The 15753-nt window shown below is 53.2% G+C and overlaps 1 protein-coding gene across 4 annotated transcripts in view; it reads right to left on the reverse strand.

The window, feature by feature from the left end:
* The window catches only part of LOC308676618 (chromodomain-helicase-DNA-binding protein 3-like), a 103981-nt gene that overhangs the window by 7310 nt on the left and 80918 nt on the right, over positions 1-15753 (reverse strand). For all 4 annotated transcript variants that reach the window (XM_081342539.1, XM_081342538.1, XM_081342540.1 and 1 more), the window contains 11 exons: positions 14588-14673; positions 13085-13218; positions 10069-10213; positions 8239-8404; positions 7378-7496; positions 6862-7012; positions 6339-6434; positions 5417-5557; positions 2300-2408; positions 934-1066; positions 606-801 (listed from right to left, as the gene is read on the reverse strand). In XM_081342539.1, coding sequence (XP_081198665.1) covers positions 606-801; positions 934-1066; positions 2300-2408; positions 5417-5557; positions 6339-6434; positions 6862-7012; positions 7378-7496; positions 8239-8404; positions 10069-10213; positions 13085-13218; positions 14588-14673 — 1476 coding nt within the window. The remainder of the gene's footprint in view (positions 1-605; positions 802-933; positions 1067-2299; positions 2409-5416; positions 5558-6338; positions 6435-6861; positions 7013-7377; positions 7497-8238; positions 8405-10068; positions 10214-13084; positions 13219-14587; positions 14674-15753) is intronic.

Below are 15753 nucleotides of genomic sequence, written 5' to 3' on the forward strand. Positions count from 1 at the left end.
GATCAGGACAATTCACAATACTTGACGAAGGATGCAAAGCAGACCAGAAGGGCGCCCAGCTAGATATCCCAGAAGCACCCGCTTTCGAAAGCAAGAACATTTTCTGCCTGTTTTTCTCTGAAGGTTCAATCCAGGGCACTGAGTGATGTTTCCACCCAGGCGGTCCCCAACCTTTCCACCTTGCGCGGCCCGCTTTCGAACAGGCTGCGGACTGGGGGGTGGGGTAGTTGAGGACCCCGGTTCTTCCGCCCCCCCCTTCCCCAGATGCTCATTCCAGAGTTCCTGGGGGACGCTCCGCCAGGGAGGAGAGAAAAACCTTCAGGAGAGATTTGAAGACCCCCCCCTCCGGAGATACTTGCGGGATACTCCGAGGACAGAGCGGAGCGGAGGTACACAAAAGATGCACAAAGAGCAGGCTTAAGGAGACAACCACACACCGTGGCTTTGCACAGCACGACCGCACTTTAATGGATTCAGAGTGGGGAAGGGGGATACAGAAGAAGGATCCACACACAGAGGCTGGGGTGGTGGTGGCGGCGTGTGTGGCAAGGGGAAGAGTTACGTGGACCGTCCTCGTCGCGCCCGCCTCCCCGCCCGCCTCTTACCCTTGTGTAGGACGGCGTTGGCGGGCTTGTTGCCGGCCAGCGACTCCTTGGACAAGTGCTGGTGGCTCTCGGCCAGACACTCCACCTCGGCAAAGCGGGTGTTGAGGGCCATGGCGGGGTGGCTGGGATCCTGCGTCATGTTCAGGTAGGCCGCCCGGCGCAGCTGCTCCTCGATCACCAGGGCCTGCTCCAGCAGCTGGCAGGAACAGGGGCAGGGGAAATGTACAGTTAGAAATGAACTTTTCTGACGAACAAAAAAAACGTGCAGTGACAGCCCCGTCTCTCTCGGGCCGAGGGAGGGGCCCGCTCTCGCTCTCTCCTCCCCCACCTTGAACCTTCTGGCCAGGAACTTGTTCTTCATCTCCAAGAAGTTCCCCTTGTTGGCTTCGCTCTTGAAGGGCTCGTTGATGATGGCGAACTGGTTGTCGTTCTGGATGTCCTGCCAGCGAGCGTAGCCGTGCCTGCAGGGGTGGGCGGGTTAAGGGGGGGTCTCCACAGTCGTAGGCGGCAGCCTGCCGAGGGCGGCCTCTCAGCCACAGAAGAAGGGAGCCCTCTTCCTCCTCCTCCCTAGCGCAGAGGCCCCCAACCTTTCGGGCACTGGGGACCCCCGGTTCCGTGGAGGGAGGTTTTTCCGCGGACAGGAGGGGGCCTGGTTTCGTCTGCTGCCTGCATCCCGCGGATGGGGCTTCGTTTGTTTGTGCGGACTGGTTGCTGGTGTGCTGCAGCCCGGTACCGGTCCACAGAACCAGGGTTGGGGACCTCTGAACTAGGGCAGTGGTCCCCAACCTTTCGGGCACCAGGGGGGACCCCCGGTTCCGTGGAGGGAGGTTTTTCTACAGACCAGAAAGTGCGTGGTTCTGTGTGCAGCCTGCATCCCCCGGATGGGGTCTTGCTTGTTTGTGTGGACCGGTTGCTGGTGTGCTGTGGCCCGGTACCGGTCCATAGACCGGGGGTTGGGGACCCCTGGCCTAACCCCTAAACCTAACCCCTAACCCTTAAACCTAACCTTAACCCTAACCCTAACTTAACCCTAACCCTTAAATCTAACCCTAGCCCTAAAGCAGAGGCCCCCAACCTTTCGGACACCAGGGACCCCCCAGTTCCATGGAGGGAGGTTTTTCCGCGGACCGGAGGGCGCCTGGTTTTGTGTGCTGCCTGCATCCCGTGGATGGGGCCTTGCTTTTTTGTGTGGACCGGTTGCTGGTGTGCTGTGGCCCGGTACTGGTCCAAGGAAAAGGGATTGGGGACCCCTGTCCTAAACCTTAAACCTAACCCTTAAATCTAACCTTAAGCCAAACCTTAAACCTAACTCTAACCCTTAAACCTAGCCCTAAACCTTCATCCTTTAGGCACGTCTTTCCCGATCCAGGTAGATCCGTAGAAACGAGTATGGTGCGCATGCCTGAACAGCGGAGGGGGTGGGTGGGTTTGAATTCCTGCCCGAATGCCTCAGTAGAAGGGCAGCTGTTGGTGTGTGTGTGTGTGTGTGTGTGTGTGTGTCCTTGGCGTGCTCTGGGTGGTTTTCTTGCGTAGGGCTTTGCCACCTCTTGCCCGGGTCTGCCTCAAGACTGTGTCCTTCTGTCCTTTTCGCTTCCCCGCGAAGGCTGCCCTGTTCTCTCCACCTTCACCCGGAGTCACCGGCAACACCCCCACCCACCCACCCCCGCCCCCCTTTCCCAACTTTTAAAGGATACAGGACGATGCCGGCCAGCAGCCAGTAGTCATGTCGGCGATGCCAGATTTCGTTCAGCTTGCTGGAGGAGATGGCGGCTCGCTCCTCGTTCTGCCAAAGGGTGTGAAGTTCTAGCCAGAGAGAGCAGAAGAAAAATCGCCACTGGTCGGTCTGAGAAACCAGCTATAAATCCTCAAGTTTTCCCCCCCCCCACACACACAGGAGGTTTTACATTCCCAACAGTTGGGGTTACTCCGCCCCCCCCAATCAGGACTGAATTTACCTGCTTTTTACAGGTCGTTTTCCCACTTATGGTCACAACTGCCCCCCCCCCCAATTTTTTGTTGCTGAGCGTTCTGTCCCAGCCCACGTGTGTCCTGGTTGTGCTCAGAAGGAGAAACCCCCTCTTCCAACAAGAAGAGCCGCAAGAAAAAACCAACTCATTTTACTCTTTACAGACCTGAGTCGATGTCCAAGGCCAGGGGTAGGCAAACTTGGCTCTTTTATGACTCATGGACTTCAACTCCCAGAATTCCTGAGTCAGCTGACTCAGGAATTCTGGGAGTTGAAGTCCATGAGTCATAAAAGAGCTGAGGTTGCCTACCCCTGTCCAAGGCGAACGAAACACCAAAACTCGATCCTCAACACAAATGGTTACCTTTGGCAACCCGCACCTCCCACACCTTCCCTTTTTATAATGCAGCCCAGGCGTGGCTTCCTAATGCCTTCTCCTTTGCCATTGGAGCCGCCCCATTGCATCCCTCTGCCCTGCTCTCTTTTCGGCTTTCGGCTTTAAAAGAAAAGTGCGTATAGTCAAGGCTACGGTCTTCTCAGTCGCAATGTATGGCTGTGAAAGCTGGACCGCAAGAAAGGCCGAGCGAGCGCCAAAGTATTGAGGCCTTTGAACTCTGGTGCTGGAGAAGACTCCTGCGAGTCCCTCGGACTGCAAGGTGATCAATCCGGTCAGTCCTAGAGGAGATCAACCCCGACTGCTCTTTGGAAGGCCAGATCCTGAAGTGGAAACTCAAATACTTTGGCCACCTAATGAGAAGGAAGGACTCACTGGAGAAGAGCCTAGTGCTGGGAATGATTGAGGGCAATAGAAGAAGGGGACGACAGAGAAGGAGGTGGCTGGATGGAGTCACTGAAGCAGTAGGCCTGAGCTTAAATGGACTCCAGAAGATGGTAGAGGACAGGAAGGTCTGGAGGAATGTTGTCCGTGGGGTTGCGATGGGTTGGAGATGACTTCGCAACTAACAACATCATCCATCTATCTATCTATCTATCTATCTATCTATCTATCTATCTATCCATCCATCCATCTTCCATCCATTTTATGTATCTATATATGCATCTATCTATCATCTATCTTGAGCTTAAATGGACTCCAGAAGATGGAAGAGGACAGAAAGGCCTGGAGGAATGTTGTCCGTGGGGTCGCGAGGGGTTGGACACGACTTCGCAGCTAACAACAACAACTCTCTTTTCTTGCCGGCGCCTTCGTGCAGCCTGGATTTCTCCCAGCTGTGCTTCGTCGCTGTCCAACTCAGACTCCCAGCACAGTTGTGTCTCAGCCTGAGCGGGAGTAGAGGGGCCAGGCTCCACGTCTGACTGTAAGTCTTGGAGCTCCTCAGAGCCTTCCTCAGACTCTGATGTCACTGCAGGCCCCTCCTCCTCTTCCTCCTCCTCCTTCTCCTCTAATTCCTCAGACTCAGCTGCCGGATCCACTGGCTGGCGAGGAATCAACAACACAAAAGCGAGACACTTGCTAAAGGAGTTTTGCCCCATTTGACAACAGTTCTTAAGTGAAACGCTGTGGCTGTTAAGGGAATCGCACCGTTGGTTGAGCCAATCCGGCTTAGCTTGTCAGAAAAGTCGCAAAAGGGAATCACGTGACACACATGCGGGCACGCGCGCGCACACACACACCGGAATGCCGCGACCATAGTAGGTGTGTGAGTCAGTTGCCGAGTGTCAGAATTTTATTCATGTGACCACGGGGGTGCTGCGATGGTTGTAAGCGAGAGGACTAGTCCTAAGTCGCTTTTTTTTCCAGCGCCATCATAACTTGGAACAGTTGTTAAACGAATTTTCGGTCATGGAGTCGAAGACTAACGGTAACCCCAACTTTGCAAAGTTGGCTCTTTCCCCAAGCTCTGAGATAAGTCTTGGGCGTCGGAATGTCAGCCCTCCCATTATATTCAAATTTTTAAAAAGTCTTGTTTTTTCTGCTGCTTTTATTTTATTTATTTAGGGACAGTAGTTTTAACTGTACCCTGCTTAGAGTCCATGCTGAGTGGGAGTGGCCTTTATGAGCCCAAATGTGTTTAATTAATTTATTGGCCACCCATTATACCGTGGGGCTATATGCTCTGGGTTGCTTACAGCAATGAAAAGGGAGAAATGAAAAGGATTGATTGATTGACTGATTTGTTAAATTTATTGGCCATTCATCTTGCCGTGGGGCTATGATCTGGGCTGCTTACAATAACAACAACAACAAAAATAAATAAATAAATGGAGAAATGAAAAGAATTTATTAACCAGTGGAACAGTCTGCCTCCAGAAATCGTGGGCGCTCCATCCCTGGAGGTTTTCAAGAAGAGGCCGCTAGACAGTCACTTGTTTGAGATGGTATAGGTTCTCCTGCTTGAGGAGGGGGCTGGACTAGAAGACCTCCAAGGTCCCTTTTAACTCTATTGTTTTATTCTATTCTATTCTATTCTATTCTATTCTATTCTATTCTATTCTATTCTATTCTATTCTATTCTATTCTATTCTATTCTATTCTATTCTACAGTATTCTATTCTATTCTATTCTATTCTATTCTGTTCTGTTCTGTTCTGTTCTGTTCTATTCCTTATTCTATTGCATATTTTCTATTCTATTCTATTCTATTCTATTCTATTCTATTCTATTCTATTCTATTCTATTCTATTTTTTCTGATTCTATTCTATTCTATTCTATATTTTATTATTCTATTCTATTCTATTTTATTTCTTATTATTCTATTTTCTATTCTGTATTTTCTATTCCATTCCATTTCCTAAATGTAACAAGTAGCAAAGTGATGGAGCAACAGAAGCAGGAAAAAAAAACACCCAGATCAGATCTCCGCCATGCAGACGCCCTCTTACCCGTGAAGCCACCATCCGCAATGTTGAACATAAACCGAGGTTTCTCCATCCTCTCTTCCCTCTTCCCGTTATTCCGGTTCTCATCTCTGAGATTGACAGTTCTGGACTCTTTGGCCGCCTCCCGCTCCGATTTGACGTCTCCTTTGAGGACAAGAAAAAGGGGGGGGGGCTTTGGACCAGATCCGCTTTTCCGCCCCTCCCTTCTCACCTTTGGTCAGCAGGCTGACAAGCCGCGGCCAAAGTCTACTCAATTCGCACACGCCACAATCTCTAGGTCTGTCTGGAGTGTGGACTACATGGAGTCCCGCCCCCTGCCCGAAGGAGCCAGCCAATGGCGAGAGGGGGGAAAGGCACAATCGGTTCTCTTGTCCTATCAAAAGAGCTTTTACTACCCCAGCCCAGCAGCCAAAACCAATCAAAGCCAAGGATCTAGAGCAGGGGTGTCCAACCTGGGCCACTTTAAGACTTGTGGACTTCAACTCCCAGAATTCCCCAGCCAGCTTGTTCAACCTTGGCCACTTTTAAGACCTGTGGACTTCAACTCCCAGAGTTCCCCAGCCAGCAAAGGTTTCCCAGAAGTCAGCATGGATAGGACAAGAACAAAGGCGGCTAGACTACTTTATTTCAATTTTGACTGGGTAACTTTCTCAATAGACGGTGGGAAGGCCTGGACGTAATATACCTTGACTTCAGCAAAGTGTAAAAAAAAGAGCTGGCTGGGGAATGATGGGAGTTGAAGTCCACAAGCCTTAAAAGTGGCCAAGGTTGGGCGTTTCTGATCTTGACCGCTGTCTCACCACCTCTTTCCAGCCAGGATGCAAGGTGGCTGACCCTAAACTACTACGGCCCTCGGTGCAAATCCTGCCCTGGCAGGAATTCCTGGCCGGCACACCTGTAAATCCCGCTTCCAAGCACACCTTACCTTTCTTGGGATCCTGCGTTTCTCCCTCCATCTTTTCCTTGCCGTCGTCGCTTTCCGTGGATTTGTCCTCGGCCACCAGCTTCTCCAAATCAGCATCTGGAAACAGGGGAGGAATATGAGGGAAGGGAGGGGGGGGGAAAGGCCCACTTTGCAAAATGGCCAGGGTGATTTTTCCGTGCGCAAACACGGCCAGAGGCTTCAATGTCTCGGGGTGTGTGTGTGTGTGTGTGTGTGTATGTGTGTGTGTGCGTCCCCTTATTTTAAAATGTTTACTTAAAATATCTCGTTTCGTCTCTTGTTTTAACTTTCTTTCCCCCCACGCTCCTTTCGGCTTTTGGGCTTTCAAATCGTCCGAATAAAATAAAAATGCCCCCCCTAAAAATAAAAATTTAATTTGTATTTTTTTAAGAAAAAAAAAGCAAAGCTAAACACAACTCCTAACGGTCCGACGGGACCGCCTTCTTCCTCCTTTCTCATCGGAAGGACCCCACCCACCCACTCACCCACCCCGATCAACCCTCACCCAATTTCTCCTTTTCCTCCTTGACTGCCGCTTCGGCTTCGGCTTCTTTGTCCCTGACCGTCAGGCCCTCGTCCTGGGGCTTTTTGGAAGAATCCAGCTCCATTTTATCCCCCGCGAAGGTGGAAGTAAGGGCCTGTTCGGGCGCGGACGGCTGGGAAAGGCAAGGCAGAGAACTCAAAAGGCAGCTCCCATCAAGGAGAGACCCTCTCACCCAGATAATAATAATAATAATAATAATAATAATAATAATAATAATAATAATAATAATAATAATAATAATAATAATAATAATAATAATTTATTTATTTATTTAATAATAATAATAATAATAATAATAATAATAATAATAATAATAATAATAATAATAATAATAATAATAATAATAATAATAATAATAATAATATATTCCCACCACCCTCGGCACCTCCACGCCGCCTCCAATTCCGTTTGCTTCTAGAAACGGACGAAGAATTGGGGTTTTTTTCCCCCCTAGCCTAGCGAAAGTCAAGCGCAAACCTCAGTCTCCATTTTCTCGCTGGCCTTGGCCTCCTTCTCCACCTTCTCTTCCCTGCTCTCCAGGTCTTCCTTTTCGGCGGAGAGGAGCCCGTCTCCTTTGTCGCTGGGGGCCGGGGTCGCTGAAGGAACGGAGGACACGGTAAAACTCGACCCGCCCTCCCGACGCACCACCGTCCGGGATGGAGTAAGGACGCAAGGACGAAGGCAAAGGAATACAACCGTCCCCTGGGCTAACGTCGTCGGATCCAATCTGGCTCAGCCCCCCCCCCCCGGCTTGCATTTACGACTGTCGCGAGGTCATCCGATCCCCTTTTTGGGACCTTCGACACAGCAAAGTCAAGGGGGCAAGCCGGCTTCCCTTAACGACCCCCCCGTGACTTGCTTAGCGGCCACCGCGATTCCCTTAACCTGCCGGGGCGGTGAGAAAGGCCGTAAAATGGGAGCAGCCGCTTGTCTCGCTTAGCCACGGAAATTTGGGGGTGGGTGGGTCAAGTTCTGGTCCTTAAGTCGGGGACGACGGCCCCCTTAAGTCAACTCGCTGCTTCGCTTAAGGATCCAGCCTGAAACACACACACACACACACACACCACCGCCTAATTCTAATTTCTTCACAATGGAGGGGGGGGCTCATTTAGAGCAACTTACTCCAGTCCACTAGGTTAACAGGGACTAGCCTCTTGAAGAGGCAGCGATGAAATCCTGAATGGAAATTATCAGGAGAAATTCGGCTGCGTCCCTTTTGCCCGGCTTCAACGGGGCTGGGGTGGATTCCAAACACCGTTAGGCGAAAGGGATCCGGGGTTCGGGTCGGGTCCCCCCCCGTGACCGATCCTGGCTCCGCCTCTCCGGGGCGCCTCCTACCTGGCTTGGAGGTGCATGGCGTATTGGTGCAACTGGGGTCCGGAGTGGTGGTGGAGGTCTTGATGGTGGGGGACGAAGCCCGGGAGGACTTTTTGGAGTCAGCGCTGGGATCGGGCATCAACTCGGGCATGCTCCAGCGGCCGTTAATATGTTCAAACTCTTGCACCTATCACGAAAAAGCACACACATGCACACGCACACACACACCCGTGAGCAATTTTAGTCTGCCACGACAAAGGTTACGAAAACGAAAGCCTTCCAACAGAAGCAGAGAAGGGTCAAATTCTTGGCTGGCATTTTATAGAACGTACAAAAACCAAGAAGCAGGTTGTTTAGTAAGACACTCCGGCGCAAGGGTGAAAGTGCTGGCCTAGAAACTAGGAGACGGGGAGTTCTAGTCCCGCCTTAAGCATGAAAGGCAGCTGGGTAACTTTGGGCCAGTCACCAGGAGACAGGGAGTTCTAGTCCCGCCTTAAGCATGAAAGGCAGCCTGGTAACTCAAAGCCAATCACCAGGAGACGGTGAGTTCTAGTTCTACTTTAGCCATGACAGCCAGAGAGGTGAGTTTGGGCCAGTTACCAGGAGACGGTGAGTTCTAGTCCCGCCTTAAGCCTGAAAGCCAGCTGGGTACTTTAAAGCCAGTCACCAGGAGACGGTGAATTCTAGTTCCACTTTAGCTATGAAAGCCGGATAGGTGAGTTTGGGCCAATTACCAGGAGACGGTGAGTTCTAGTCCCGCCTTAAGCCTGAAAGCCAGCTGGGTACTTTAAAGCCACTCACCAGGAGACGGTGAATTCTAGTTCCACTTTAGCTATGAAAGCCGGATAGGTGAGTTTGGGCCAATTACCAGGAGACGAGGAGTTCTAGTCCCGCCTTAAGCATGAAAGCCAGCCTGGTAACTTAAAGCCAATCGCCAGGAGACGGTGAGTTCTAGTTCTACTTTAGCCATGAAAGCCAGAGGTGAGTTTGGGCCAGTTACCAGGAGACGGTGAGTTCTAGTCCCGCCTTAAGCCTGAAAGCCAGCTGGGTACTTTAAAGCCAGTCACCAGGAGACGGTGAATTCTAGTTCCCCTTTAGCCATGAAAGCCAGAGAGGTCAGGGGTCTCCAGCCTACGGTCCGCAACCCGGTACTGGGCCATGGTGTGTTGGCCACGGGAATAGCTGGCGAGCTCCCCTCCACTCGCAGAAGCGCCGCTACACAGCCAGCGGTGTGGGTGCCAGCAGCCCGTTGGCGCCTGTAGGCTGCGCGTCTGCACATTCCCCTGCTCCTCCCGGACTACCAAGCCGGAAAAGGTTGGGGAACTCTGGGGTAGGTGACCAGTCCCTCTCTTTCAAGGGGGAGGGAGGCTGTTTGTGGGGGAAATAGGAAAAGGAGGCAGGAATATTAGGTGTGCCCACTGCTTGGAGTTATTTGCAAAGATAGCACAGGCCAGATATAAATAAATACACGAACAAACTGGGGTCGACGGGGTACAGATTTGCAAAGGCGGCCTTGTATTAAAGGCCTCCAGGCCAGTCGGCGCCACCCCCTCACCCCCAAATCCTCAGAAAGAACGCAGAACACCTTCATTTAAACCAGGGCTCTTCAAACCTGGCCCTTGGATGACTTGTGGACTTCAACTCCCAGAATTCCTCAGCCAGGCACGCTGAATTCTGGGAGTTGAAGTCCACAAGTCATCCAAGGGCCAGGTTTGAAGAGCCCTGGTTTAAACCAACATGTCCTCCTTTTTCCCTTGGAGAAGGAAGCCTTGCTCACACCCGTGCCGAGTACCGGGAAGGGCAATGGATGATGGGTGCTTCCTCCTGACCCCATGCCCCACGGCGCCGTACCTTTTTTTTCACCAGAGACATGACTCCTATCCGCGTTAGGACTTGCTGTCTGGAGAGACCCTCCCGCGGCACCCCGTCGGCAAAGGTCTCCGAGCCGTCCGCCCCGGGTTCGCACAGGTGCCTCATGAAGAGAGAAACGTAGGCCCTGGAGGAGACATCAAGTCCAAACATCCGTCTCTACTCATTTAGAGAGAAACTCAGAGAAGTTCTTTACAATGTTGTTTAGCTGGCAAAGACGTTGAGCAGGGGGTCTTTCATGACTTGTGGACTTCAACTCCCAGAATTCCTCAGCCAGCGTGAGGGAACTGTGCCCCCTTTATGACTTGTGGACTTCAACTCCCAGAATTCCTCAGCCAGCGTGAGGGAACTATGGCCCTTTGATGACTTGTGGACTTCAACTCCTAGAATTCCTCAGCCAGCGTGAGGGAACTATGGCCCTTTGATGACTTGTGGACTTCAACTCCCAGAATTCCTCAGCCAGCGTGAGGGAACTATGAACCTTTGATGACTTGTGGACTTCAACTCCCAGAATTCCTCAGCCAGCATCATGGCAACTGTGAGCTGCCTGGGGAATGCTAACTGGCTGGCTGGGGAACTCTGGGAGTTGAAGTCCACATATCTTAAGGTTGCCACGATGACTGGGGAATCCTGGGAGTTGAAGTCCATCCATCTTAAGGTTGCCACAATGGCTGGCGAACCCGGGGAGTTGAAGCCCACCCATCCTACGGTTGCTCCGGTGGAGAGACCGCGACCTAGGCGCAGAGAGCGGAGACCTCCCAGGCAGGGACCCGGGAACAAATCCTCGCCCCGGGGCTTCCGAAAGTCTCCCTCCCACCCGTTTGCCATCAGATTCTCTTCGTGCATCGTCATCCCGGGAGCAGCGGGATCTGTAGCGCTGGGCCCAGCTTGGCAGAAGTCACGCCTTAAGACTCGCCAATGCGCCTGGCCAATGCCTTGCCTTGCTCGGTGTCTGCTTGAGGGAGAGGCGGTCATCCCTTCAGGCCGCTCTCCAGGAAAACACAGACAGAAGCCTGTTTGGAGAGGATGTCGGATGAGTAAGAACCATCATCATTTGGCAAACAAAGCAAAGCTGGTTCGCTCTCGTCTGGTCTAGCGGGTGAGGGCAGCCGGAGACTGGGAATTCTAGTCCCGCTTTAGCCATGAAAGCTGGCTGGGTGACTTTTTTTCGGCCAATCACTAGGAGACCTGGAATTCTAGTCCTCCTTATCCATGACAGCCGGCTGGGTGACTTTGGGCCAGCACTTCTGACACGAGACCAGGAGACTGGGAGTTCTAGTCCCGCCTTAGCCGTTGAATGCCTGCTGGATGACTTTTTTGGGCCAATCACCAGAATTCCTGAGCCGGCATGAGGGAACTATGGCTTCCTTGGTGACTGCTGGACTTCAAACTCCCAAAATTCCTCAGCCAGCAATGGCTCAGCTTGGAAACCTCTCCCTTCCCGCTCAGCGTGGCTGGCTCAGGAATTCTGGGAGTTGAAGTCCGCCAGTCATAAAGCGGCCTAGGCCTAGGGCAGGGGTAGGCAACCTTGGCTCTTTTATGACTTGTGGACTTCAACCCCCAGAATTCCTGAGCCAGTATGGATTCTTGGAAACCTCTCCCTTTCCCCTCAGCGTGTCTGGCTCAGGAATTCTGGGAGTTGAAGTCCACGAGTCATAAAGTGGCCTAGACCTAGGGCAGGGATAGGCCAGCTTGGCTCTTTTATGACTCGTGGACTTCAACTCCCAGAATTCCTGAGCCAGCATGGCTCATCTTGGAAACCTCTCCCTTTCCCCTCAGCGTGTCTGGCTCAAGAATTCTGGGAGTTGAAGTCCACCAGTCATAAAGCGGCCTAGGCCTACAGCAGGGGTAGGCAACCTTGGCTCTCTTATGACTTGTGGACTTCAACTCCCAGAATTCCTGAGGCAGTATGGCTCATCTTGGAAACCTCTCCCTTTCCCCTCACTGTGTCTGGCTCAAGAATTCTGGGAGTTGTAGTCCACAAGTCATAAAGTGGCCTAGGCCAGGGGTAGGCAACCTGGGCTCTTTTATGACTCGTGGACTACAACTCCCAGCATTCCTCAGCCGGCGTGAGGGAAACTTTGGCCCCTTCATAACTCGTGGACTTCAACTCCCGGAATTCCTGAGCCCGCATGGGGGAACTATGGCCCCCCTTGATGACTCGTGGACTTCAACTCCCAGAATTCCTCAGCCAGCCGAGGCTGAGCTTGGAAACCTCTCCCTTCCCCCTCAGCGTGGCTGGCTCAGGAATTCTGGGAGTTGAAGTCCACGAGTTATACAAGAGCCAAGGTGGCCTACCCCTGGCATAGTCATAAGCCATCAAGGATGCAACTAGAATGATCCGGGGGTGCAGATAACTAACAGTCACCTCCCCACGACCCATCACAAGACCCTCACTGGACACCCCCCCATACCTGAAGCCTTTATAAATGGAAGAGAACACCCCCCCCCCACGAATACTGACATCCCCTAAGCTCCACTGAAGGTGTTGCCTAGCCTGGGAACTTAAAATGTTTGGAGACCGACCCGCCAGAGCTCGGAGATTGGACCTCCCCACTCGACGAGGCTGAATTGTCCAGAGTCAAAGAACCCCCCAAAAAAGAAAAAAGAGCGATGGCTTGAAACGACACGAGAAAGAAGATTTGGGCTCCCTTTTTCCCAGCGGTGGTTCAAAACTGGGACAGACTGGCGGGAACCACCGCCGCTTCCCGGAAGGGTTTAATCAGAGCGTGGATTCGCGCCGGGAGCGACGGAGATCCTCAAAAGCCGTCTCTCGTGTTCTTTCCCGGTTTTTCCCAGCTTATGAATTGAAGGGTGAACTCGTCTTTCGGACCGCAGAGCTGTTTCTTTTTAATAAGTTTTAAAAGATTAAAAAATTTTTTAAAAAATGGCGCGTTCTCCGGCTTGCATCGTTTCCGCACGCGCGGGCGGGCGGACGGACGGACGGACGGTGAGGGGGGGCGCGTACTTGCAAGGTGCGAATGGCAAAGGTACCTACTTGAACTCCTTCTCCGTCTTGCCCCTCAGGTCGCGAACCAGCCACTGCGAGGTGAAGGCGTCCTGGGGGGGCATCCCCCACCGCATGACGGCGTTCAGGAAGGCCTTGCGCTGGCGGGTGTTGAAGCCCAGCACCTGGGGGAAAGGCAGCGCACGGGCCGAGGTCAGCCCCACGACGTACAGGCCGCCACCGCTGCCCCTCGACGCAGCGCCGGGCGTCCATGACTTACGACCGCTCGGCTAGCAAGAAAGTTCCCACAGGCCTACCCAGGGTCTCTCGCACCCGAGACTCGAAGTTCGGACAGTTAGACACACAGACAGAGGGAGGGAGGGAGGGAAGGAGAGAGCGAGAAAAAGAGAGGGAGAAAGAGAAGGAAGGAGAGGGAGGGAGAGAGAAAGGGAGAGAGAAAGAGAAGGAAGGAGAGGGAGAGAGAGAGAGAAGAAGACAGGGAGGAAGAGGGACAGAGGGAGGGAGAGACAGAGAAGAAAGGACATAGAGGGAGAAAGGGAGAAAGAGGGAGAGAGAGAGGGGGAGGGAAGGAGAGAGAGGGAGGGAGACAGGGAGAAAGAGAGAGGGAGGGAGGGAAAGAGAGAAAGAGGGAGAGAGAGGAGGGAAGGAGAGGGAGGGGGAGAGGGAGGGAGAGGGAGAAAGAGAGGGAGGGGGAGAGGGAGCGAGGGAGAGGGAGAGAGGAAGAGGGGGGAGGGAGGGAAGGAGGGAGGGGAGAGAGGGAGGGAAGGAGAGGGAGAGGGGGGGAGAGGGAGAAAGAGAGAGGGAAGGGGAGAGAGGGAGGGAAGGAGGGAGGGAAGGAGAGAGGGATTGAGAGGGAGAAAGAGAGGGAGGGAGAGAGAGGGAAAGGGGAAGAGGGGGTAGAGGGAGGGAGGGAAGGAGGGAGGGGAGAGAGGGAGGGAAGGAGAGGGAGAGAGGGAGGGAGGGGGAGAAAGAGAGAGGGAAGGGGAGAGAGGGAGAGGGAGGGAAGGAGAGAGGGAGAAAGAGAGGGAGGGGGAGAGAGGGAGGGAGAGGGGAAGAGGGGGGAGAGGGAGGGAGGGAAGGAGGGAGGGGAGAGAGGGATGGAAGGAAAGGGAGAGAGGGAGGAGAGGGAGAAAGAGAGAGGGAAGGAGAAAGAGAGGGAAGGAGAGAGAGGGAAGGAGGGAGGGAGGGAAGGAGAGGGAGGGAGGGAGGGAGGGAGAGAAAGATTAAACAGGTCTGCTGCATGAACGGCTCATAAACGCTTCCTCCGTTCCTCCCATTTTCAGTGTCCCAGTCAGACCTTTCTTTTTAATTTCGCATCCCAGTTTGATTCCAGATTCTCTCCCTCTCCCTCTCTCCTTTCTCTCTACCTCTCTCCCTTTCCTTTTTTCTCTTTCTCCCTCTTTCCCTTCTTATTCTCTCCCTCCCTCCCCTCTCTCCCTTTCTCTCTTCCTTTCCAACTTTTTCTCTCCCTCCCTCCCTCTCTCACCCACCCACCCCATTCCCACTGCGTCTCCAGAGAGCTTGGAATCTCACCTCGATGTTCCCGCCGACCCGGGCCAGAAGCGGGGGAAGAGGTTTGTCCTTCTCGTTCCGAAGCTGCCTCCTGGACTGGCGGCGACCTGGATTCGCGGCGGGAGAGAGAAGCCAACGTTTCGATCGCTGGGAGGCATGCTCAGGAGCCCCCTTCCCCTCCCCAAACGGCCTCCCTTCTCCACCAAGAAGCCTCGCCCAGCCTCAAGCTAGCAGCAACAACAAAAACAACAAATACATCCGGGTGCCGTGATTCAACCTTCAGACCCCTCTCCCTTCGCGCTGATGACGTTCCCTAGTTGGGTCATGAAACGTCTGCAAGAAAACCACCCAGCTCAGAGACCCCCCAGGACCCCCCAGTCCTCCTCCTCCTCCTCCTCCCTCTTCTGTCCTCCCTCCATTCTAAAAACCCCACCCCCCTTCTAGCGCTGATGACGCTACCTAGTTGGGTCGTGAGATGTCTGCAAGGAAACCGTCAAACTCAGGGAGCTCTAAGGACCCACTGTTCTTCTTCTCTCCTCCTCTCCTCCTCCTCCTCTTCCCCCTCCCCTTCTACCACTGATGATGTTCCCTACTTGGGTCATGATGCCAGCTCAGAGAGCACCAAGGACCCCGCAGTTTCTCTTCTTCTCCTTTCTAGAACTAATGGATGTTATCTAGCTGGATCACGAAACGCCTGCTCAGAGCTTCACCAAGACGCCCACCGTTCTCCTCTTCTTCCTCCTCCCCCCCTTCCTCTTCTTCCTCCCCTCCGCAGGTTCTACTACTCCCTTCCAGCACTGACGAGGTTGCCTAGTTGGGCCACGAAACGTCTGCCAGAAAACTACCAGGCTCAGAGAGCACCGAGGACCCCGCAGCAGTTGTCCCCCTCCTCCTCCTGCTCTCCTCTCCTCTCCTTCCTTTTGCTCCACCCCTCCGCAAAGCCCAGTCCCTGCTTTGCGCTGATGAGCTTACCCAGCTGGGTCACGAAATGTCGGCAGCCAACCTTAAAGGCCACAGAGAACCACCTCTGCCCGTACCCGGCCTACTAAGCAAGAGCAAAATTGTGCCACATTTGTGAAGCGCCCTAAGACAGGGCTTTTCAACCTTTTCAACCCATTGTACCACTTTTAGGATACGGCAACATCCGAGGACCACCAGTCGCCTAGCGAGGTGTCAAAAACTTGATG

The sequence above is a fragment of the Vipera berus genome (assembly GCF_964194415.1).
Source record: "Vipera berus genome assembly, chromosome: W".
In the NCBI taxonomy this organism is placed as follows: Eukaryota; Metazoa; Chordata; class Lepidosauria; order Squamata; family Viperidae; genus Vipera; species Vipera berus.